General features: G+C 46.2%; 1 protein-coding gene across 1 annotated transcript in view; it reads left to right on the top strand.

The window, feature by feature from the left end:
* The window catches only part of MYO1D (myosin ID), a 169,369-nt gene that overhangs the window by 70,461 nt on the left and 74,888 nt on the right, over window positions 1–24,020 (top strand). The window contains exons 16-19 of the mRNA XM_066566705.1: window positions 1,406–1,613; window positions 15,376–15,599; window positions 20,262–20,406; window positions 20,804–20,908. Coding sequence (XP_066422802.1) covers window positions 1,406–1,613; window positions 15,376–15,599; window positions 20,262–20,406; window positions 20,804–20,908 — 682 coding nt within the window. The remainder of the gene's footprint in view (window positions 1–1,405; window positions 1,614–15,375; window positions 15,600–20,261; window positions 20,407–20,803; window positions 20,909–24,020) is intronic.

Raw genomic sequence — 24,020 nt, 5'->3', positions numbered from 1 at the left:
CAAATGAAGCAAAACCTAAACAAACAAATCAAAATTATAATTGGATACTGAAGGTGTGAAAAATGGGACAAATCTGCAGGAGGCCAGTGCTGAGTTTGTTCCCTTGCATCAGTTCAGTGCTGATGGATTGAGCTCCTCCCAATATTATTTTGCAGTATGTCACAAAATCATGCCTCTTCTTAAGTAATTTTCCTTGTATTTTAAGGTTCATGATTCAAGAAATCCTCTGTAGGAAACCCTAAAATTTGTTTCTGGAAGTTTTACTCAAAAATAGAGTACCATAGTACTGAGAAGCTTTCCACGTTGCCATGAATTAATGCCACACCAAATGCAGATTGCTATAAATAGTACTTGGATTTTGCCTATAAACCCTTTTTAAAACTCTAGGTAATGCAGAGTATGGGTGTTTCCTTTCTTTTAAAAAGATGTTCAGATCAGATGTATCTTAGGCTTTGAGAACTGTGCTTGTTTTTAGCATGGTTTGTGTGTAAGTGCTGTCTTGGAATACCAGAGTTGGTACCCATGGTTTTTGCAAGTGCTGGTCAAGGATAGCTTGCTTAATTAGAGCAGAACTGGAATAAAAACTGGAATAAATCTGTGCAAGGATTTCTTCAGACTCTTCCATCTATATTGTTTTATTACAATTTAACTGATCATTTTTTCTAAAACCAGTTGAATTTTGCCCTTCTCTAGCACCTTGCTGGCAAGCTGTCTTGGTTTGGAAAGCCAGGAGTCTGCTTAGGAAGGCAGGAGCCTCCCCTGAGATGGAGAATGTAAACCCTCCCCACCCCTCTGAATTGGTGTAAATTTTAAATTACGGGGCTCTCAGGCAAAAATATGGGAGCAGGAAATAACAGTTCTTTAATAGGGAAGGGGGAAAAAAATAAAAGGGTAAAATAAACAATGCAGTACAGCAGAACAACACTGCCAGAGTCAGAACCCAACCTGACACCCTGTGGGTCAGGCTGTTGGCACAGTCCCATTGGAATTGTGGCTCAGCCCTCCTGCAGTGTCAGGGGTGGTTCTGTTGGAGCAGGGGTCCTGTAGAGAAGGATGGATTCTGCCTCTGAAGATCCAGTGGAGGAAGAGGCAGCTGCTGTTCCTCTGGGGAATCCAGTGGAGAAGCTGTGCTGGTGTCTCCAAACCTCTGGATTATATCCGGGCAGGAATGCTTGGCTCCTCCCTCTGGGCTCACATCTCCCAATGGGATGCTGTAGTTCTTATCAGCCATGCAGTGACAATCAATAGCTGTTATCAGCAGTTGACTGTGGTCACTCAAAGAGAGAGATAAGGCAAACTGCCCACTTGACAAAGATAATCTGCCATACAGATGGTAATGGAAAACATCTTGCCTTGCAGTCTGGAACACAAGCTCTCATTTGTAAATGGTCCCTTTTCATTCCAGGTACAAGATGATCTCTGAATTCACGTGGCCCAACCACGATCTGCCCTCAGACAAGGAGGCAGTGAGGAAGCTCATCGAGTGCCACGGCTTCCAGCACGACGTGGCCTACGGCAAGACCAAGCTCTTCATCCGCACGCCGCGCACGCTCTTCACCCTGGAGGAGCTGCACGCCAAGATGCTCGTCAGGATCGTCCTCTTCCTGCAGAAGGTAAAGCTTCCACTGCCTCAGAAACTCAGCCCAAGCTCCTTGAACCACCCTTGCTCTCCTTTCTGGCTCTGTTGTTGCATAGATTCCAGACTTCCATACTTTGGTCGCTGCTGGATATTTTTAGGGTTCTTTCCATGGTGCTGTCTGGAGCCTTGGTGTGGTGGGAGCTGTAGCACCTAAAAGCTTGTTCATTGTCACTCATATTTTCTGAAAAATCCTTTCTCAGAATCTCTGCTGGTCAGAGTGACTCTGAGGTACATACAAGTCTCTTTTCCCAGCCTGGCAGCTGAAGAAGAAGTCAGGATTCTTCTGGTTTTGTTCTCAAAGTTGTTTATTATTTCTTATCTATAACTTTCTTTCTCTGGCCTGCCGAGATCTGTCTGGAAACCCAACCAGTTTGACCAGGATGGGAGCAGAAAGCATCAAGTCTAGGGTTGGTCTCTTGGTATTTGTTGTGCTGAATGGTTTGTATTTAGTAGGGAATTCTGCACCTTTTGTGTGCACTGAGTTTTTCTGAAAAGGCCAAGCTCAGGCTGTGGAGGGTGCAGGCCCTGCCTTTCTCTGAGCTTTGTGGTTCAGAGTTTTATTCCCTGTTCTGAGCATCTGCTGCTGCTGAGCTTCCTTGGACTCTCAACATCTTCTCCTACCTTCCTCCCCTGGAAAGGGGAGCACTTTTCCATCTGGTTTATTCTCTTGGGCTGGCCTGGGGCAGATCTCTGGTGCTCCCCTGCCCCCTGGGAGGTGTTCCTGGATCCTTAACTGTGCTTCCCCCGTGCTCAGCAGGGGTTCTGGGGAGGAATTTCCTGCCTTGGATGTTTTCAGGGAGGTCCCAGGGCCACAGCTCTAACCCAGAGTCTCCTTCTCCCCAGGACTGGGGTGAGCTAATGAGCTCCTTGTGGATAAAGCTGCACCTGCTTGCTCCCAGGTGGCTCCAGCTTTCATATTAAACCAGGGAGCAATTGAGGGGTGACATTTTTGGAAATTGCAAGGTGCAGCTACTGGAGAATAATTTCAGAGCCCCAGGCTGTGTTGCTGTGGGAGCAGATCATGGCTCAGTGAGCTCCAAGCTCCTCCTTCAGATAAATCCAGTGAGAGGCACAATTTTAACAGCAACTTGTCAGTTTTGTGAGTTTGCTGCCAGCTCCAGAATTACATTGTCTGGGCTGGGATCTGGAGTGGGCTCAGCATCAAAGACAGCAGGGCAAAGGATTTTTTTGCCCCTGGAAGGTAAAGAACCTGATTAGGTGTAATGGATCAACTCCTTTGCTCCACAAAGGGTTTTGCTGCAGTGGGTTTGTGTGGCATCAGGTGTAGAATAACTGTGGTGCTTCTGGGGGTTTTCTTGTTGCCACAGTCAGCAAAAGTGATAGAAGTTAAAATGCTGGTGCACGTTGTTCTGTGGCTTCACAAACCTCCCTGCCCTGTGTCCTGCCCTCCCTAGGGTGGGAGGGGACCAACATGAGTCTACCTGAGGACTGCAGCAGGACATGGAGGCATCTTTTTGTTATTTTTCTGTGAGAAATCTCCAGGGAGTTCTAACTTACCTCATAAAGGATCATAAAAGACAAACTCCTTCTCCAGTGTTGAAGGACCTGAGGACTCTGGAGAAATCTGGATGTCCTCCTGGAGCTCCTTCCCTGCAGCTGAACCCTCTCTGCTTTCACTCACTGGAGGTTCTTAACCAGGCTCTCAAATGGGGCTGGCAAGGGGATGCAGAGGAGCTTTTCAGAGTCCTGGAACTCACAGCTAAACCAAGCAACTCTCAATGAATCATTAAATGCTTATTAAATTATTATTAAGAGAAGATGTTGAGCTGGTATCTATAGGTATGGATTAGAGCCCTTGTACAGTGTTATATCTACCTGAAAAAAGCTTGACTTTGTCTCCACTTTCAGTGTGTCTCTTGTTTCCTGCTAACTGAGCTCCAGCCCTGGCTGGGATCCCTCCCTGGCTCTGCTGCCGGCAGATGGGGCCGGGCAGTGCTGGAAAAGGTACAATCAGAAATCAAAGAGGAGGGATCTGATGAGGCCTTCTCTGAGCTCTGAAAGCATCAAGGCAATTTTGCCTGTCATTTCTGTTCTCAACTTGCTTTCAATTGTTCATTAACAACTCACAGGGAAATTTAATTCTTGCTCTTTTTCTTCTTTGTTTAATTCTTGCTCTTTTTTCCTTCTGTAGTTTTGCCTGTGAGCATCAAAGGCTGAGGGAGACAAACTGTGAGCACATCTAGAAGGATTTGATTTTCTTTTAAATAACTGAGCCTTCTGTTGCATTGGAGTTCCTCAAATTATAATTTAGGAAAAGGGGAAGACAAGAGGAGGTGAAATGTGGTGTTGTGACAATGGGCACTTGTGTGACACGAGTGAGGCAGATGTGAGAGCAGCCTTAGAGCAGCTGATCCCAGCCTGGGGCCCAGGGGTGTTTTCCTCTGCACAGGAATGAGTGTAAGTGAAAGAATCCACATTTAGCAGCTCTTTTTTTAATGATGTGTATTCTGTGGCTTATGGCTGTCCTGCAAATCACGAGGCTTTCCAGAAGGGACTCAGTAATTATCTGGAGAGCTTCATCACCCAGTGACCCTTAACCCTCCAAACAGTGCTGCTGCCTTTGTGTAATGGTGCTTACCAGTTTGCTTCAATTGAATTAAAACTGACTTCTAGTTTAAATAGATAATTTTACTTTCTTTTGTTCCACATCTCTGGGATGTCTTTAGCTTTAGATTTATCTTTCAGGCTCCTTTTTTTTCTGTGGTAAAATGTCAGTGAGATCCCAGGCTGTAATTTTCCTTCTGCCCCATTGCAGTCAGTGAGCAGATGTGATGTGATTTAACTGTGGCAACTTGCTGGTTCCAGGAGAATTCAGCAAGTGAGAGCTGTGTCCAGTGTCACAAACCCCATGTGGCAGCAGGGACATCACACCAAAGGGTCACTCCAGGAGCCCCAGCTGAGGTTGCTTCATGTGATGCTTTAGGGTTTATTTGCTGTACCTGTGCTGCTGCCAGCTCTGTGATTGTCACCCTGAATGCAAATGGAGCAGCTCTAATGTTAATCATGCAAATAAAATATAAAAAAAATAAAAGCTGCCATGAAGCTCTGCTGCTTTTGCTGCCCTTGGAAAGGCTCCCACAGGCTCATTAGCTGTGCAGAGCAGAGCTTTGTTCGGGGAAGAAAGCCCGGGCGGGCGGCACGTGCGGGCTGTGCAGATGATGGCTGCTGTCACTGTAATTTACTGCCACTTTTCGGTGGCATTTTATCAGCCCGGCACAGCTGCACATGGAAATCGCTCCTGAAACCTTCCTGCCTGGCAGGGAAGCAGCGGGAATGTCCTTGAGTGCAGCCCTGCCCCTCCTGGGACACAGCCCAGCCACGGGGGCAGGGCCGGCCCTGGGACGTGCCCTGGGCATCCCGAGGTGTCCTTGGGCATCCCAGCGTGTCCCTGGAGCCAGATGGGCTCGGCAGAGGCTCGGGAGCTGCCATCACCATGGCAACACTCCCCAGCCTGCAGGGAGAGCAGCACAGAGCCGTGGCTGAGGTGTCACCATTCCTGTCACCATTCCCTGCTCCACCTTCCCCCTCCAGCCCCACCAGCCCTGGGAGCTCAGGACACAGGGAAGCCTCAGGCACACGGGGAAGCTCCTCCATGGACACAGGAGGTGATTCCTGACAGGTTATGTGTAAGAGCCAAAATGAGGGATGTGGGACTCCAGGTGGCTCTCCAAAATGCAGTTTTTTGTATCCAAAATGCAGTTTATTGTATCCAAAATGCAGTTTATTCCATCCAAGAGGTTACAGCAGGCCAGGGTTGTGGGTGACAGAGCTGTGCCCACAGCTGTCAGCTCCAGCTGCAGGCAGGCCTGGAGACCCTTTGGCTTTGGTTACATTGCATTCTATACTTTTCTTTTGGTTACAATGCATTATTTACTTTTCTTTTGGTCACAATGCATTCTGTACTTTTCTTTTGGTTACAATGCATTCTATACTTTTCTTTTGGTTACAATGCATTATTTACTTTTCTTTGCTGAGCATCTTCATACAGTAGAACCAATCTATACCTTAACTATTATCTATAGCCTATCATAAGTACTGTAATTACCATATTCATGTTACTGTTCTCCAATCACTCAAAGTCAGTACATCACAGTTTAAGCCAGAAGTTGTTTTTCAGTTTTCTTGCAGTGGAAAATTCTGAGACCTTTTTTTTACTTGCCACACCAGCAGGCTTGTTTGCCTGTGCTTTCTGCTGGTAAAAACATCTTCTTGTTTGGGGTGGGTTTATCCTTTGCTCTATGCCATAAAAACCCCTTCTAACTTACAGATCCTTTGCCTCCTTGGTTATCCAGTGAGACTGGCTCAGCAATTCTTTTCTTCTCTAGCAAAACTTGTTTCCATCTCTATTCCTTCATCAGACTCCACATTTAAAAATCTTTCTGCTAAGCATCCATATCTGTGAGACTTCTTGTCAAACTTTCATCCTTCCCAACAGTTATGGAGGGACAGAAGCAGCCAGTGAGGGCTTGGGCCAGTGACCCACACAGAAGGGATGAAGTGGGTTTGCCTCTGGACTCCAGGCTATCAGCAGGAGCAGGTCTCTAATGTCACTTGGATTGGTATTCTGGAGCCAGGCTTTGATCTGGAGAGGCTCTGGCAGGGAGGAGCTGTGGCAGGAGATGCTGTGGCTCCTTCCTGAGGAGCAGGGGCTGGGAGCTGCCAGGACCAGGTGCAGGGAAGGAGGAAGAGCTGGCTCCATCCCCTGCACTAACACTGACTGATCCCACAGCTCCTCCCCTTCCCTGGGCTTGGAGCATCCCTGCCTGCTTCCAGGGAAGGCATTGAGGCAAAAAAAATCCACCCTGCCCACCCTAGAAAATGCCAAAGCATTTTAAAAATGCTTTACCTCTTACCAAAAAACTGCAAGAAAAGAGAGAATTTCTGCCAGTTTAGCCCCACAATGGCTCAGCTGCCTTCAGAGGAATGGCAACAATGGGGGTCTGGCCTGTTGGAGAAAAGCAGGAGAGCTGGATCCTGCCCTTTCAGTAGCAGGTACCTGGAGACACCTGGATACCTTCTTGATGTCCTTCTGCTCCAGGAAATGCTGTGGGAACACTCTGTAACCTAAATAAGCATAAATATCAGTTATTGCTGAGTAAGAGAGGAGGAGAGGGGGTGCTGGGAGTGTGCACCACTGTGTAAAATGCAGTATGGAGAGCAGGGAAACAGCCTGTTCCAGGGTCTGGTGTCCCAGCTGGGTCACCTGGAGCTTCTTGGCTGTTGGAGCCACCTTAAAGCTTGGATTATCATTTCCAGTGCAGGTGGGGAAAAAACAAAACACAAAGAAAACCCCAAACTCTTCCCTGAACCTTTTGCCAGCATCAGAGAGAACATTTGTGCTGTGATGAGTTGGTTAAACCAACCTTTGGTGGCTCTGATCCTGTAAATCATTCCAGCTTCTCTCCCTGCCTTTCACAGCTGCAGAGGATTTTTTTCCATGCTCATCCATGTGTACCACAGGCAAATTGGGAAGAGAAGATTGAGCCCTTGCTGCTGATGCTTCCACATTGTTATCATGGGGGGAATGAGCTTTTGTTGTGCCTGAGCTTTCCACCTTTTCAAAGGTTCTGATCTGCTGCACCTCAAGGTGTCTAAGCCTGCTTTGAGCTGTGACTGAGCTGCCAGTGTGGTGTAAAAAAGGGCAAAAACCACAATTCCTTCAGGAGATTCTGGGCTTCCTGGATTAATAAGGTGCCCTGTCAGACCCATGGGACACCACAAAGGGCACCCAAGGACCAGCAGCTCCATGTGGGGGAATAGTTGGGAGCTTTCCCAGGGTTGGGAATCTCCTCCCTGTCCCAGAGCATGGGGGTGTTTGCTGCAGCTGTGGCTGAGCTGCAGGAGGAACCTGGAGCTGAGATGTGGCTGCATCCCACACCTGGGAGCTGCTGGAGCATGGCTCCTTTGGTGATTTTTATGTTCTTTATTGAACACACTCTTGTTAGTGCCAGCTAATTAATCTCAGAGTGGTACCCTTCTCTGTTTCCAGCCTGTGGAATGTTGTTGCTATTAAGCAAAGCAATAGAGTGAACATTGTTCAGCTGACTTATGGAAAGAGAAAAGAGCTCTCAGCAGATGCAGCAGCTCTCTGAGGTGATCTGTGACAACGGGGAGCCTTTGATTTAAACCCTAGATGGGATCCACATTTACTCAAACCCGGAAAAGGCAGATCACAGTGAGCTGTGAGTGAGCTCTGAGCCCTCCATCACAGCCCAGCTCTGTGGGGAGGTGCCCCTCTGGAGCAGTCAGGGCTGGGGTTTATTTAATATTTAATAACCTGCCCGTGTGAGAGCCTCCAGAGCTGAGCAGGGAGCTTTGTGCCTGCCTGAATTCTTTGTTTCTCACCAGTTGGGGCTGCCTGGAGGGCAAAGCATGGGCTGGGACAGATGGAATATTGATCATGGAGCAGTCCGGGCTGGGCGAAGGAGGGTGGTGGGAGAAGGTGTTTGTGGTGCAGCAGCAATGGAGGAGTTTCCCAAGGTTTGGCTCCTTGCAGAACTGCTCCAAAATACCACTCTGGGGTTTAATTTAGCCAAGCTGGGTTTGTGTGCTGAATCCTGGGCATTTGTTTGCTCACTGATGTGTTTGGACTGGGAGCTGTGTGGGTTCTGCTCTGCACTCCCAGGGATTGCAGCATCTAGGTCAAATCTAGATTATCCCTTTTTCCATGGGAGATGTACAGGCAAGGCTGCATCCTGGGCCCACCCTGGCTGCTCTGCTGGCTTTCCCTGTGCTCTGCAGGGCCCAACTAATTGTTTTCATTTCTTTCTTCCCTTTTTTCTCATTTTTTTGATGGCACATTCAGAGCATGGAAGAGCCTGCAGACAAGGCTGTAATGCATAGATGGGTGTGGAGGATTTATGTTCTGCTGAGGTGATGGATGTGATCTTGGATGTGAGGTTTCTTTAATCTTAGAAACTCTGTTGGAAGCTCAGTGAGGTTTTTAAACTGATTCTAAAGGTATGTTCAGATCTCCCCTGCCATTCATCTGAATTTTAATTTATTAAATTTTAATCAAAAAACAAGTGAATCAAATATTCTTTAGGAAAAAAAAATCATTGCTTCCCTTAAGCTGGGATGTGTCTCTTGCTTTGGCTGAATGCTGTTTGTGCAAGTCCCTGATTTAGAAGCTGCCAAAGCAGCTGCTGCACTGGGAATAGTGGGATCATCCCTTGGAACACTGCTGGGATCACTGAAGCCAGGGCTGTGCAGGAGGAGGTCCCTTGGTCTGGAGCTTTTCGTGTCCCCAGGGGTCACTTCCACCTTGGTTTGGCCTTAACTGAGGGAATAAAAGGGACTGGAGGAAAGCTGAGGCTGCCCCATCCCTGGCAGGGTCCAAGGCTGGGTTGGACGGGGCTTGGAGCAGCCTGGGACAGTGGGAGCTGCCCATGGCAGGGGTGGCACTGGATGGGCTTTAAGGTCCCTTCCAGCTGGGGTTTGGGACTCCATGGGTGATGTTTCCATGAAACATCCCATTTAAAACACTGGAATTGGCAGAGGTCTCTGGAGAGTGAAGAAAGAACAGCAAGGAACTTCCTCACTGGGGGCAGCTGTGTAGAAATAAATATTCTTTGTAATGGTCAGGAGGTTGAGCTGTGCTCAGACTTTGTTTTTCCAACCTTTTCCTTTCTCTCTATCCCTCTCTTAGCCCTTCAGTCCTGATTTCCATTGCCCTCTTCATTTTCCTCCCCTGAATTTTAGGAGGACAAAGCATAGAGAAGGCAAAGGTATTGAAAGAGGTGAGGAGAGACCATGGGTGGGAGCTGGATGGGGGAATGTTGTTTGGTTTGTTGTTTGGTTTATGGTGCTATTAGGAGTTTTTTAAGCCCAAAATCTCACTTTCTTTCCATTTTCAACATAATCATCATTGCCTCTGCTCTTGGGTCTGTGGTTTGCTCATGGGCCCTTCCCTGAGGAATCAGCACATGCTGCTGGTTGTTTCCCTCCCCAAGCCCAAAGTCTCCTTGGGTTTTCCTCCTGGGGACAATCCACTCCATCTCCTGTCCCGTCACTGTCACATTTTCTGGAAAAATCCCTTTACCAGGATTTCTTCTCCTGGGAAGCTGAGAAGCCTCAGAGAAAAATGAAAACAATCATTATCTGATTGCTTCTCTTGTGTTTTGCTGCTTTGGAATGGGTTTGGAGATTGTTTTTATCCAACATGTGAATTGTTTTTACTTAATGACCAATCATGGTCCAGCTGTGTCAGGACTCTGAAGCAGTCACAAGTTTTTAATTAGCATCTCGTTAAGCCTTCTACAAGTATCCTTTCTCTATTCTTTAGTGTAGTTTTAGTATAGCATACTATATATATATAATATACATTATATATATAGTATACTATATATAATATAGCATATATTATATTATATTATATTATATTATATTATATTATATTATATTATATTATATTATATTATATTATATTATATTATATTATATTATATTATATTATATTATATTATATTATATATGCCATAAAATAATGAATTAGCCTTCTAAGAACATGGAGTCAGATTCTCATTTCCTCCTTCATCCTGGAGACCCTGAAGATGCCACATGGTCCCTCTGCTCCTGCTGAGTCCCTGGGCTGAGCTCTGGTGGATGGCACTGTCCTGGAGGCTGCTCCAGAGGGTCACTTGGAAAACTGCCATCAACTTGGTTATTTGGGAGCCATGGCATCCTCCACCCCCTCCCTCTGAAATGTGCCCCACACACATTTCCACCTCCCCATCCCTCTGGGATGCTGCCAGAGCCTCCTGGGCTCCTGTGCCTGTGGTGCTTGGCTGGTGGTTCTGTGTCTGCTGGTTGGGGTTTGGGATCTGGGGAGGCAGATGGCTCTGGAGCTGGAGCTGTTCCAGCAATGTCACTCTGATTTCAGGCTCCTTCTGCCCTGTGGCTGATTTTTCCTGAAAGATAAAGAGACTTTGCCTCGTGGAGGCTCCTGCTCCTCTGTCAGCTTGGCTGGGAGCTGCCTCAGGATTCAGGAGCTGTCAGGGCAATCTCAGGAGGTCAGGCAGGGACAGATCTTCAGTCTCATTCCCATGGGAAATCAGGTTAACCAGCAGGGAAAGCCACAGGAGGGGGAAAGGGAAGGATGGATTTATTCTTGCCTGTGGGAGGGATGGCACAGGGCTCTGCCATCCCAGGCTGCTTTACTCTGTTCTGATGCCCCCAGCTGGCTGGGATGTGGCTGGATTGAAGTGGGAATTCTGAGGTGCCTGTGGCTGTCAGATCTGAGGGATGATCTACTGGATCCCTTTGGACCTGGGCATGAAGATCCCTTGGCTCTTACCTTGGGTGCAGAGGCACAAAGGGCAGAAGCAGAACCCTGCATGCACAAATCCCTGTGCTGGGGTTTGGCCCTCCTTGGCCCCCAACACACAACAGAGCAGGACCTTTGCAACAGGAGAATCTGTTACAGGCTGGGTAAATTTCTCTCTGGAAATTTGTTTAATTTCATTTTACAGGGCTCAGTGTTCTTGAGTTATGAATTGAAAAGGTGCATTGAGTAGAGCTCTCCCAATATTCAAACCTGAGGAAGGTGTGAGTTGGCAGGAGCACTTCAGCCTCCTGCAGCTGCTTGTTCTGGAAATGCATTGGCAGAGGGTGCCCACAGAAGCTGTGGCTGCCCCTGGATCCCTGCACGTGTCCAAGGCCAGGTTGGATGGGGCTTGGAGCCACCTGGGACAGTGGAAGGTTGCCCAAGGCAGATGGTTGGAGCTGGATCATTTTTAAGGTCTCTCCAACCCAAACCATCCTGTGATTCCAGGATTCTGTGATCCTTGTTTATCTGATCTCTGTCCTGCTGCTCACAGCCACACAAAGCACCTGCCCAACAGGGAGGTTTCTGCTTTGACACCTCCTCTTGTCCCCAGGATTGACCATTCCATGTTTCTGGAAGGCTCCATGGGACCATGGGGCAGCCAGGTCACCGTGGCAGCTCAGCATTACTGAGGGGCTTCTTTGAGCTCCAGTGGGAAAAAAAACCACCAAGCCAGAAAAACAGTTAATTTAGAAAATATTTGTCCCCCATTCCCTGGGAGAAGTTTGTCCTTCCCGTTGTTTCCTCACCTTTGAGGCACTGCCGTGGTGCCATGGAAGGTCCTCACTGGCAGGGGGTTCTCCAGTTATGACAACTTGATTTGAGAACATGCTTTTCATTAATGGTTTGCTGTGTGTGTAGCCAGGGGCATGTCTGAGCTGGATAATTGGATTTGGGAGGCCAGTGTTTGTACAATTGTGACACCTCTTGCTGTGAAGCCAATTTCTGCAGCGATGCAGCTGATACAACATGGGGGCAATCTGTTCCAGCCTTTGTTCCAGGCATGTCTGACTGGTGGGAGAAGTAACCACAGTGAGAGACTTCCCTCTACAGCATGGCTGCTTCCAGCCCAAGGAAACAAAACCAAGACTTTGTTCTGTATCTGAGGTGGTCCAGGGAACAGCTGACAGCAGTGAGGCTCTGCAAAGTCTTGAGCAGCTTACAGGGATTTACTGTGTGTGTTCTTTTCTTGAGACCCTCTGTAACACCCAAGGATTGTTCATTGAGGCCTTTGTTCCTCATTTCTGTTCTTACTAAATTCAAATATGAGAAATTGGCAGTAGGGTTTTGCCCAGTTGATTTTGTTTGTTGTCCATACTTCCCTTACACAGGTACATTTTATGTCTCTTCAGTCTATGCTTAACTATCCCAAGCAATCCAAATCTTCTTTGCTTTTCTTTTAAAAAAAATTCCCCACTTTGGATGCTCAGTTTTTGGATCCTAGCTGGTGATTCTGTGAAATTCAGAGTTTCAGAGCCTGCTCTGCCCTCAGACAGGGAAATGTCAGCTTTAATCCAGCCTTACACATTTTGGGTGAAATCCAGGCCTTGTGCAAGTCTGGCTTAGGCAGGAAGCTTTGAGCCTTGAGCTTCCCAGCAGCTCTGAGGTCTTTGCATGGCTGAAGCTGCAGCAGATCTGAGCTAAAACCACAGTGGTAACTGAGTGTGGTGAGTGACTGCTGAGCACAGCACGTGTGCAGGGGGAGCTGCTTCCTCTCTGTCTAATGGCCTCAAGAAATAAATAAGGAACATGTTGTTTATTATTTTATCTGCACACAGGGATGAGATTCTCCCAAGCTCCCTGGGTTTGGTTGCTGTGCTCAGTTTCTGCTGTGGCTTTTGTGCTTCCTGCTCTTGCCTTTCCCTTCACTGTCCCATGTCCTGCCTTGCTTCCCCAGCTCTTCCTTCAGCCACTGAAATGCCCAAATGTTCTTTATTCCCACACCCTCCCTGAGAGCAGCCCTGGCAGGGGCTGAGGCTGCCATGGAGTTCCTTGGGTTGTTCTCAGAATCCCAGAGTGGTTGGGGTTGGAAGGGACAGTGAAACCATCCAGTCCCACCCCTTGCCATGGACAGGGACACCTTCCACCAGGAGGGATGTTCAGCCTGGAGAAAGGGGGGGTTCCAGGGAGAGCTCAGAGCCCCTGCCAGGGCCTGAAGGGGCTCCAGGAGAGCTGGAGAAGGACTGGGGACAAGGAATGGAGGGACAGGACACAGGGAATGGCTCTCACTGCCAGAGGGCAGGGATGGATGGGATATTGAGAATTGGGAATTGTTCCCTGGCAGGGTGGGCAGGCCCTGGCACAGGTGCCCAGAGCAGCTGTAGCTGCCCCTGGATCCCTGGCAGTGCCCAAGGCCAGGTTGGACACTGGGGCTTGGAGCAGCCTGGGACAGGGGGAGGTGTCCCTGCCATGGCAGGGGTGGAACTGGAGGATCTTTCAGGTCTTTCCCAACCCAAATCATTCTATAATGCTGTGGTTCTGTGTGGGCAGGATTGTGCAGGGTCTGGGCTCTGTTCTGCTGTGTGAGAGCAGAAATGGGCTCCACTGATGAGTTTGGTGCTCCAGGAAGTGCTGGGTGCTGAAGAACTGCCCAGGCTCAGCCAGAGCGCCCTGGGTTGTGTCTGTAGGGAATAGGAGACGTCCCCCACAGGGACAGCGAGGAGAGAGAACTCTGACAGAGGTTCAGAGAAGGGAGTTCTCTGCTTTTGAAGGATTTGATACTCACAAAAGCTCTGTGTTTCTCTTTAAACTTGGGATGTCTAGAGAGGAGCAGCCCCTCACAGCTCTGCACTGGTTGCTGCATGAGCTTTTCTGGGCTGCATGGCAGGACTGTCAGTGAAGCTGTCAGGAGAGCCTCTGACATCAGCTTCACAGAGCACCTGTCATGATGAAAACAGCCTCGGGTAGTTAATTAATCCTTCTGTAGATGGAAGGCTTGATGTGCACCAGCAGTGCTGTGGGATCTTTCTCAGAGGGAAATAAAGTCTGTGACAGGACCATGGTGAGCAGGGAGGCTCGTTATCATTCCAGTTCAATTCTGCAAGGAAAAATAAATACAGTCTTCTGCTTGGTGTGTGTGTGTGTGTGTGTGTGTGTGTGTGTGTGTGTGTGTGTGTCAGGACTGCTGCTGACAGGCTCGAGATTCTGGGCAGTGTGTGCAGGGTTGAGTGCTTGGCAGGTTCAGTTCAGATGTAATGTAATATGGTATAGAATTATATTATATTATATTATATTATATTATATTATATTATATTATATTATAGAATTATATATATTATAGAATTATATATACTATATAATAATATCATATATAATATATTATATACCATATACTATATATTCTATATAAAATATATATAATATATAATAGTATAATAATATATAACATAATAGAATAGAATAATAACTAATAGTAATACAGTATAGAATAATATAGTATAATAAGTAATTAATTAGCCTTCTGATAGGATGGAGTCCTCCTCATCATTTCTCTCCTTCGTCGGGGGCCCATGGTGAGCAGGGAGACTCGTTATCCTTCCAGTTCAATTCTGGAAGGAAAAAGAAATACAGTCTTCTGCTTGGTGGGTTGTATTAGAGGGTGAGTACAGTTGGAGATGGATACCTTGGGAATACCAGGGAATGCCACTTCCTCTGTGTTGGGGAAGATGAAACAGGAAAGCCTTAGAAATATGATTGTCTGGCAAAAGATTTTGAGAATATGGAAACTATCAGTGAGATTGAAATGAAAGCAAGCTTTGAGATCCCTCAGTTACTGAACAACTGGAAAACAATGGTGTGGCCACTGGAAAACAATGGTGATCACTGAAGGTGATCCCCTTTGGATGGAACAACACCCTCTGCTTGCAGACAGGCCCAAGGGTCAGAGCAGACCCTGCCAGCTTGGCAGAAGGGGCCAAAGAGGAGTTTTTAGGGTTTAAAATGTAACACAGTATGGTAATGTAGCGATTCTTATAGGCTGTATGTAAATGTTATAGGATTTGTGTATTGTACTAGATTGGGTAGTGAGAATCAGAATATTCAACACAGAAGATTTATTGTATTGGAATGGGAACCTCACTCTCTTAAGCTTTTGCTCCGTTGCCCTTTTACTCTCTTACCCTCTCATCCTCTCTCCCCCTCTCTTCTCTCAGTCCTGCTCTGAGCTGTGCCTGGCAGCTCCCAGCAGGGCCCTGCACCCAGGCCCTTTGCAATAAACCCCAAGTTCCAGCCCTGGCTGCAGAGATCTCTCATCTCCATCCTACCCCCCTGACACTCCTACACTCTGCTTACAGGACAGCAGAGGAAGTCCCTTCCCTTGAAACAAAATTATAAATCCGTGCAGCACAGGAAGGGTGTGGGAAGCCACCAACCCTGTTGTGTGTCCCCGCAGGTGTGGCGGGGCACGCTGGCCCGGCTGCGCTACCGGCGGACGCGGGCGGCGCTGACCATCGTGCGGCACTACCGGCGCCACAAGGTGCGCGCCCACCTGCGCGAGCTCCTGCGGCGCTTCCGCGGCGTGCGGGACCTGCCCGACCGCGGCCGCTCCATCCCCTGGCCCGCCCCGCCCAAGGTGCTGCTCCGCTTCCAGGAGGCCCTGCAGGACATCTACCACAGGTACGGCCCTGCTTGTTGGAATTAAACACCGAGAGCATGAGACTCCTAATCTCAGGGTCGTGGGTTCATGCCCCATATTGGGTGCCAATATACTGGAATTAAATACCAATACAGCTGGATGGAACGTGCCTGGGCTTGTCTGACCCTTGCTGCTTGGCCAAGGGCAGCAGCTGTGGTGGTTTCACCTCAGAGACACCTTTGGCTGGCTGGATGCTGCAGCCGGCACTTGGGACAAGTCCAGGCCTGCAGGAGCTCAGGTTTCCCTCTGGCGGAGAGGCTTCAAGGCCAGGTGAAGGAAAGGAGTCGGTTCTGCTGGAGGGTTTCGATCCAGAGCTTTATTCCTGGCACACAGGCCTCTGAATCCAGCAACAGCTCCAACAGAACGGCCAAACCGTGTGGTTGCTGTGTCTTTTAACCCAGGGAGAGGGGGAGGGAAGGGGTAGGGATCCCACCAACCAGGTAAAGGAGGGGAAGTCTCAGGGGACAAATGACACCTGGATGGCCCAATGTCCCCAGGGCTGAGAGGCATCTTTTGAACTCTGCCAATCACATGATGCCCTTTCTGGAATGCCAAGATTGAGGGACAGCACTCAGCAGGAGGCAAGGGAGGGAAGGGAGAGGGTATTGGCACACCTGGAGAAGGAACCGGGATAACTGAGACAGGCTAATGCCTCACACTGCAGCAGAAGATGAAACAGGAAAGCCTTATAAATATGATTGCCTGGCAAAAGATTTTGAGAATATGGAAACTATAAGTGAGATGGAAATGAAAGCAAGCTTTGAGATCCCTCAGTTACTGAACAACTGGAAAACAATGGTGTGGCCAGCTGAAGGTGATCCCCTTTTGATGGAACAACACCCTCTGCTTGCAGACAGGCCCAAGGGTCAGAGCAGACCCTGCCAGCTTGGCAGAAGGGGCCCAAAGAGGAGTTTTTAGGGTTTAAAATGTAACACAGTGTGGTAATGTAATGATTCTTATAGGCTGTATGGAAATGCTATAGGATTTGTGTATTGTACTGGATTGGTTAGTGAGAATCAGAATATTCAACACAGAAGAAGATTTATTGTATTGGAATGGGAACCTCACTCTCTTGCCCTTTTACTCTCTCACCCTCTCATCCTCTCTCCCCCTCTCTTCTCTCAGCCCTGCTCTGAGCTGTGCCTGGCAGCTCCCAGCAGGGCCCTGCACCCAGGCCCTTTGCAATAAACCCCAAGTTCCAGCCCTGGCTGCAGAGATCTCTCATCTCCGTCTGTCCCAGCTGTCCTACCCCCCAAAGCTCTGACACCTGTTGTAGTGTGGTTTTATACTTTGCAATACTTTGAAGTAGTTTTGTTTTGTATCTCCATATTTTCCCAAATGGTTTATCCCAGACTGTACCCCCCTCCCTTTACCTGTGTTATCCCTCTCCCTGGATGAGACCATCCCCAAACCCCCACCCTGGCTCTCTGTCAATCACTCAGCATCCCATCCCCTCCATCTAGAACTTTCGGTCTGGGATGTGGAGTGATTAGCCAGAGGCCAGAGGTCAGCCTATATGCTAACCTGTATTTAAATAGGAGAATTAACGCTGTCCTAAATGTCTATCCCCCAGTACCCATCCCTTAGGGTCACTCATTGGTTGGTAAAATGTTATCTACTTTGGGTTTCCACCTCCCTTTAAATGTAACCTTGGCACATCTCCCGGGGCTCTCAGCAGGAGCCCCCTGAGGTGCAGGAGCTCCTTTGGGACTCCTGGAATAAAACCTTGGATTAACCCCTGCTGAGAGTCGGCCCTTTCTCTTCTACCGATGTCTCTGGTGTCTCTTGTGCTGCAGAGGTGACCAGCCCAGGTGCCCTCAGTACCCTCGGGGCACAGAGAGTGTCTGCCCCTTGTCTGCCAACTCGGGGCTGGCTGAGGGTTCCTGAGAGGCTCACAGAGGGACAGAGACACAGCCCCCCATGACACAGCTGCTGCAGGTTTTAGTTTTTGTGTTTTTCAGGTTCTGTGCTGCTTTAGTGGGTAGGTCTGGGCTTCATATGAGGGTGTGAAAAACGCCAGTCACTTGTTTTGAAAATTTTAAAAGTTTAATAGTAATAAAATGGTTATAAAAATAATAATATAATTAGAGTAAAATACTAATATAATTAGAGTAATAAAAATTTGGACAATTTGGATTAAGACAATATGAGACAATAGAAACAAAGAGTTATGGACAGTCCGGGTACCTTTTCTGGGCAGCACGAGCCTGAAAAAGGCCCCACGTTAACAGAGGATTAACCCCTAAAAGCAACAGCCTGTTGCATATTCATACACTTCATCCATGATGCATAAATTCCATTCAAACACAGGATTCTGTCTGGTCATCATCAACTTCTTCCTCTTAATCCTAAAGGCATTTTCATGGCTGAGCAAGGTGGGAAGAAGTTCATTTCTTCTGATAAGGGAGCAATAAATTCTCTTTCTCTGAAAGATTCAGGTGTCCTGTGGCTGCTATCTCTCTGCAAGTCCTTTCTTTTAAAAGTATCTTACATAGCATAGTTTCTGTTTTAACATTTTGTTATAACCTAAAACTGTATTTAACACACTACTAAAAAAATTAATCTAGCATAACTTTCTAACATAACACATATAATATTCATTTGAATAATTGTGAAAAGCCAATCATAAAATACACATTTTTCACAAAGGACAAATGATCCAAACTCAGGCCCAAGAGCATAAACAATGTGGGCTGAAGAGAGAAAAACAAGGATGGGACTGCATAACCTAAAGCTGTAATTGGACAATTAACTCTAATATGCTAATAGACCAAAACTTATAAAATTGTGAGACCTCATGACTGATGGGGCATTTTGTGACTATTTTAGGTTCACCTGGGGTGCAGCCCTGGCTGGGCTCTTGTGCTGCCCCAAGTGGATCCATTGAGGCCTCCTAATAAATCCCTATTTATTCTTTAGTCTGTCCAGTCTCTGTTTTAGGTCAGCTTTCACAAGACATCAGTCCCAGGGACATCTGGCTGAAGGACATGATTTGGGTGTCACTGGCTTCATGCCCTTGACCAGGCAGATAATTCTGATCCAAAGATTTATTGTTGAATCACAGAGCCCCAGGGTGGTTTAGATCTTAAAGCCCATCCAGTCCCACCCATGCCATGGACAAGGGCACCTTCCCCCAGACCAGTTGTTCCATTGTGATAAATATTGTGTTTCCTTCCTTGGCCCCTTTCTGGTTGGTTTTGAAAAGAAAGAGCAGCTGCTCCTGGATGAGGGGGAGGAGAAAAAGAATCTTCTGGATTTCCCCAAGATTTCTTGTAGTAACCTAGTGTTTTTCTGCAGTAAAATGAGTGATGTTCCCCTTGTCACCCATGTTCTGTTTGCAGAACTGGTGTTTGTACCTTCATTAAACTCCCAGTATCTAAAGGCTGGTGATTTTTTTCCTCTGGGAAGCTGTAGGCAAAGTACTTACAATTCCAGTTTGAGAAATGATGACTTCTGAAAGTGGCTGAATGAGAGAAATGTTGGCTGGAGGGGCTTTCAGAGACCTCCTGTCCAGCCATCAGCTTGCAGGGCAGTTCCAGCAGCTCTAGATCAAGTCAGGTTTGTTATTTTCTCCAGCTGTCTCTTTCAGGAGAGACATCCATCCACCCACAGCCTGTCTGGGGAGAGAGTCCTGCTTTCAGAATTAGCTCAGTTATCAGAACTACAGAATTTTAGCTGCTAAAAAGCCTTTTTACAGCATTAACCCTTGAGTTCTGCTGCTGCTGCTGCTGAAGGCTGGGGTGTGGTGTGGGGCAATGCATGGGCTGCCCTGCCCTGTTCCATGGTGCACTTGGAACTGAGGGGCCAAATTCAGCTGTTAGAGGAGAATGGTGCTGTAAATGAGCCCAAAAATGCCTTGCACACACTTGATTGCCAACAGATGCACCAGTGGTTGACTTGTGGGTGTGGGATTGGGAGTGATGAGTATTTATATACAAATACCTTTTGTGAAGGTATCTACATATACCTTCATCTATGTATATATATTATATATATTTTTTAATATATTGTATATTATAATGTGTTTTATATATTATGTATATAAAATACTAATAAATATGAATATATATTCAAAATATATTATATTATATTATATTATATTATATTATATTATATTATATTATATTATATTATATTATATTATATTATATTATATTATATTATATTATATTTATTATATTTATTATGTTTATTATATTATACGATACAATACAATTGTGAAGGTATTTATATATACCTTCATATATGTATATATATTATATATATTATATATTTTTAATATATTGTATATTATAATATGTGTTTTATATATTATATATATAAAATACTAATATATATTAATATGTATTTTAAATATTATATTATACTATATAATATAATATAATATAATATAATATAATATAATATAATATAATATAATATAATATAATATAATATAATATAATATAATATAATATAATATAATATAATATAATATAATATAATACAATATAATACATGACTTTAAAACATCAGCTGACCTTTGCAACTTGGGGAGTGCCTGGGCAGGACTCTGAGGTGTCCTTGTGGTGCTGCTCTGGCAGCAGGAGTCCTTCCTGGCGAGCTCCAGGCTGAGGCAGACCTTGCTCTTGCTTTGGTGGCAGGTGGAGAGCGGCCGAGCTGATCCGGAGCGTTCCCCCAGAGGTGCTGCCTCAGCTCAGGGCCAAGGTGGCTGCCATGGAGCTGCTGAAGGGCCACAGGGCTGACATTGGCCTCCAGAGAGCCTGGCAGGGCAACTACATCGCACTGGTGAGTGAAGGGATCTGGGCTCAGGGGGCTGGAAGGGGAAAATTCTGGAAAATGAGCGTTGGTTTATTGGGGGGAGGTACTTAGATATTTCCTCTCTTCATTTGGGTTCAAAATCTTGACTTCCACTGCACTAGGAGTGATTTTTGTGAATCCTGAGCAGCACTAAAGCAGTGCCATCAGCTGTCTCTGCAAATGGGCAGAGCCAGACTTCACTGGGAGACTGAAATGCTGGGTAGAATGGAAAACACAGAGACTGAAAGAAATTCTCTCTAGGCAGATTTGATTGCTTCCCTTTACTCCATCCTCCCTTGGAGCATTTTGGTGTGTCAAGGTTTGGTTTCCCAAAGCACAGAAGGGTGGAGGGAGCCATGTTCTGAGCCTGTCTCTGCTTTTCCAGAAACCAGACAGCCCCCAGAGCTCAGGCTCCTTCACCCCCGTGGCCAACGAGCTGAAGCGCAAGGACAAGTACATGAACATCCTCTTCTCCTGCCACGTGCGCAAGGTAACGGGGCTGGGGTGTCCAGGGACCAGGAGGTGACCCTGGGGTGCTGGCACAGCACTTCAGAGCACTTCCAAGGAGCTGCATCAGGGATTTTTGGGTGGAGCAAGGTTGGGTGGCTGCTGGGGCTTCATCGTGTCAATTGTTGAGGCCCTGCCCATGCAGAGTGCTGGGACTGAATGGTCTTTAAGAACCCTTCAACCCAAACCATTCCATGATTTCATGATAAAATCAGTTCCTTCTGCATAACTGGGTTGTGTCTGATGTTTTTTTGTAGCAGAATTGGGTTTTTTGTTAACTTGGTTGGAAGGTCTAAACAGCTAATTAAAAAAACAGACTTGTTTAATTGTTGTGGGTAGGTCCTAATGATACTGTTGGAAATATCTGTCAGGGAAGGATATTTTTAATTTTACAAAGCCAACAGACAAACTCAATTTCAGTGGCAGGTGAGTGCTGTGGGTGTTCAGGTGTTTTTAAGAAGCTGTATATTCTTTTTATTTGTAAATACTGCAGTTGGTCCCCACAAGCACAGTTATTCCTTATGATTCTGCAGATCTAGACAATTCATTCTGCAGCACAAAATCTCACTTTCTAATAAAACTTTGCAAGTGGCAGTGAGTTGTATTGTTTATTCAACAGTGATTTGTGTTCATCAAAATAGAAATCTCTTCTTTCCAAGCAAAAATATCTCAGTGGAGTTTGGTGTTGCTGTGACCACGTTCTCTGTGAGCATGGGGTTCACAGGATTAAGGGAGGAGCTGGCCAGTCTGAATCCAAACTTCCTCTTTACAACCTCACAGCTCTTGGGCTGAACCTCCCTGAGGGACAGAGAAATGCAGAATTCCCCCTGGCTTTTTTCAGGTTAGGCTGAAATCAAAATAATTCCTCTTCTAACTCATTTAATGAACTGATTCCAGTTGCAGCTTCTGGCTAAACTGGGATGACTGTGGAAAGGACAATATTCAGTTATTAGAGATGTGATGGAATGATGGTGATGGCATCACTGGGGTCTGTGTGTGATGGACACAGTGTGGGAGTTTTATCTGGTTCATTGTTATGCAGCTCTCCAGCCTTCACATCCTTGGGTTTCTTTTGCTCCTGGTTCAGCTCTCAAGGACAATCTCCTGTGCAAGCACAGGGCAAAGCAGATTCCTGAAGCACAGATCCACATTTCATCCTGTTCCCTACCTGCCAGGACAGAGCTCCTGCCTCCAGACAAGGGTCAGAGCAGGATTTGTTGGTTTTGGTGTATGGAGGAATCTCTGAACATTCCATGTTTCTGTACTGTGACTGTGCTGGAAAAATCCAGTTTTTGTGGGTTTGTTGCACTGAGATGCCAGCACTTCAATAGTAGAAGCAGAATGGGGATGGAATAGGTGTTACCCATCATAAAGTGGATTTCTCCTGAGCCTGAAAGGCTTTCAGTGCTCTCAGAGGCAAAACTTTAAAGCTGTGGGTGCATTTCAGCTCAGCTGAAATCACAAATATTGCATGGTTATAGCCTTGCAGCCATATGGGTTTTAAATTATCTTGTAATTTCTTTTAACTTTTGAAAGGTTAAATTGTTGCTTTCTTTTCACAGAGAGGTAGGACTTGTATTGTAAAATCAGGGTGTCCCAGTGTAGGGAATGATTGGCAGCTGACTCCACTGGTTCAGAAGGCTGAACAATTGCTTTATTAAACTATATTATATTACATGATACTACACTATATGAAAGAGATGCTGTACTACAAAGAGTATTAAAGAATACTGAAGAAAACTCATGCTTGAACTCCTGACAGTCAGGACACAATTTTCCCCAATTGGCCCAAGGAACATTTGGCTCAATTTTTCCCCAATTGGCCAAGGAAACAAAACAATCCTCAGCAGAATCCAACTGACAAATCACTTCAGGTAAACAATGTCCATAACACATGTGCAAAAACAACAGGAGCAGCAAGCAGAGATAAGAATTTTCCTCTTTTTCTCTCTGTGCTTCTCCAGGAAAAACCCTGAGAGAGAGAATGATGGCTCTCTGTTCAGAGAATGTGAATGCCACAGTCCAGATCCCCTGCTGGCCTGCTAAGTTAGGGATTCCTGGCATGGCTTTGGAGCCATCAGCATTTCCCATCTCTGGAAGAGTCCAAGGCCAGGCTGGATGGGGCTTGGAGCAGCCTGGGACAGTGGAAGGTGTCCCTGCCATGGCAGGGGTGGCACTGGGTGGTCTCTAAGGTCCCTCCAAACACAAACCACTCCATGATTCCATGATCCCAGCACTACTGAGGACAAGGCTGCACTGTGCCATCTCATGGATGTGTAAGCCTGGTGATTCCAGAGCATCTCCATGTCACAAAAGCAAACTCTCCCATCCAAAGCCATGCTGGGATATGGCTCCTTCCTCAGGGAACCGTTTGTCTTCTGCTTGTACAGACAGGAAACGTCCAAGGGAGCAGAGCAATGAACACAAACACTGCTGAAATGGGAAGGTTAACAGGAGAAGGATTTGACATTTGAGAATTTAGCATTTCCCTTTCCAAGCAAGGCACTTCCTCAGGTCAGGTTTCTGGATGTACTGAGCAGAGGTGAGAGCTGTTGGGCAGGAGTGACTCTGTGCTCTGTCTGCAGGAGCACAGCTGGGAACAGCCTTTGCCCTTCCCAGGAAACCATTTCCATCCTAAGCTCTTTAAAATCAAAGTGTTTCTCTTGTCAGAAATACAAGTTATGGCATCCTGCCTCTTAGCCCAGAGTAAGGGCAGTCCCTGGGTGACCCTCAGTGCTGGGCCAGGGGGAATCTCTCCTCATTGCTGCATTCTTCCCTTGGAATTTTTAACAAATCAATTTTTAAATGAATCATCAGGTTTCTTCTCTTTAGCCTTGACTTCCCTATGTCCTACCTGTTGGATTATGGTTTTTTTTTTTTTTTTTTTTGATTTAGAGATGAGGTAACTGAGAGGTGTTTTAAAAATTTTTATTTTATTTTTAGTTTTATGAATGTGTATATATATCTTCATATATGTATATATATAATATATATTATATATTGTATATTATAATGTGTGTTTTATATATCATATATAAAAATACTAATATAATATAATATAATATAATATAATATAATATAATATAATATATTTG

The sequence above is a fragment of the Molothrus aeneus genome, chromosome 28 (assembly GCF_037042795.1).
Source record: "Molothrus aeneus isolate 106 chromosome 28, BPBGC_Maene_1.0, whole genome shotgun sequence".
Classification (NCBI taxonomy): Eukaryota; Metazoa; Chordata; class Aves; order Passeriformes; family Icteridae; genus Molothrus; species Molothrus aeneus.
Note: the sequence above shows the minus strand (reverse complement) of the source record. Positions and strands in the feature narration are given on the sequence as shown.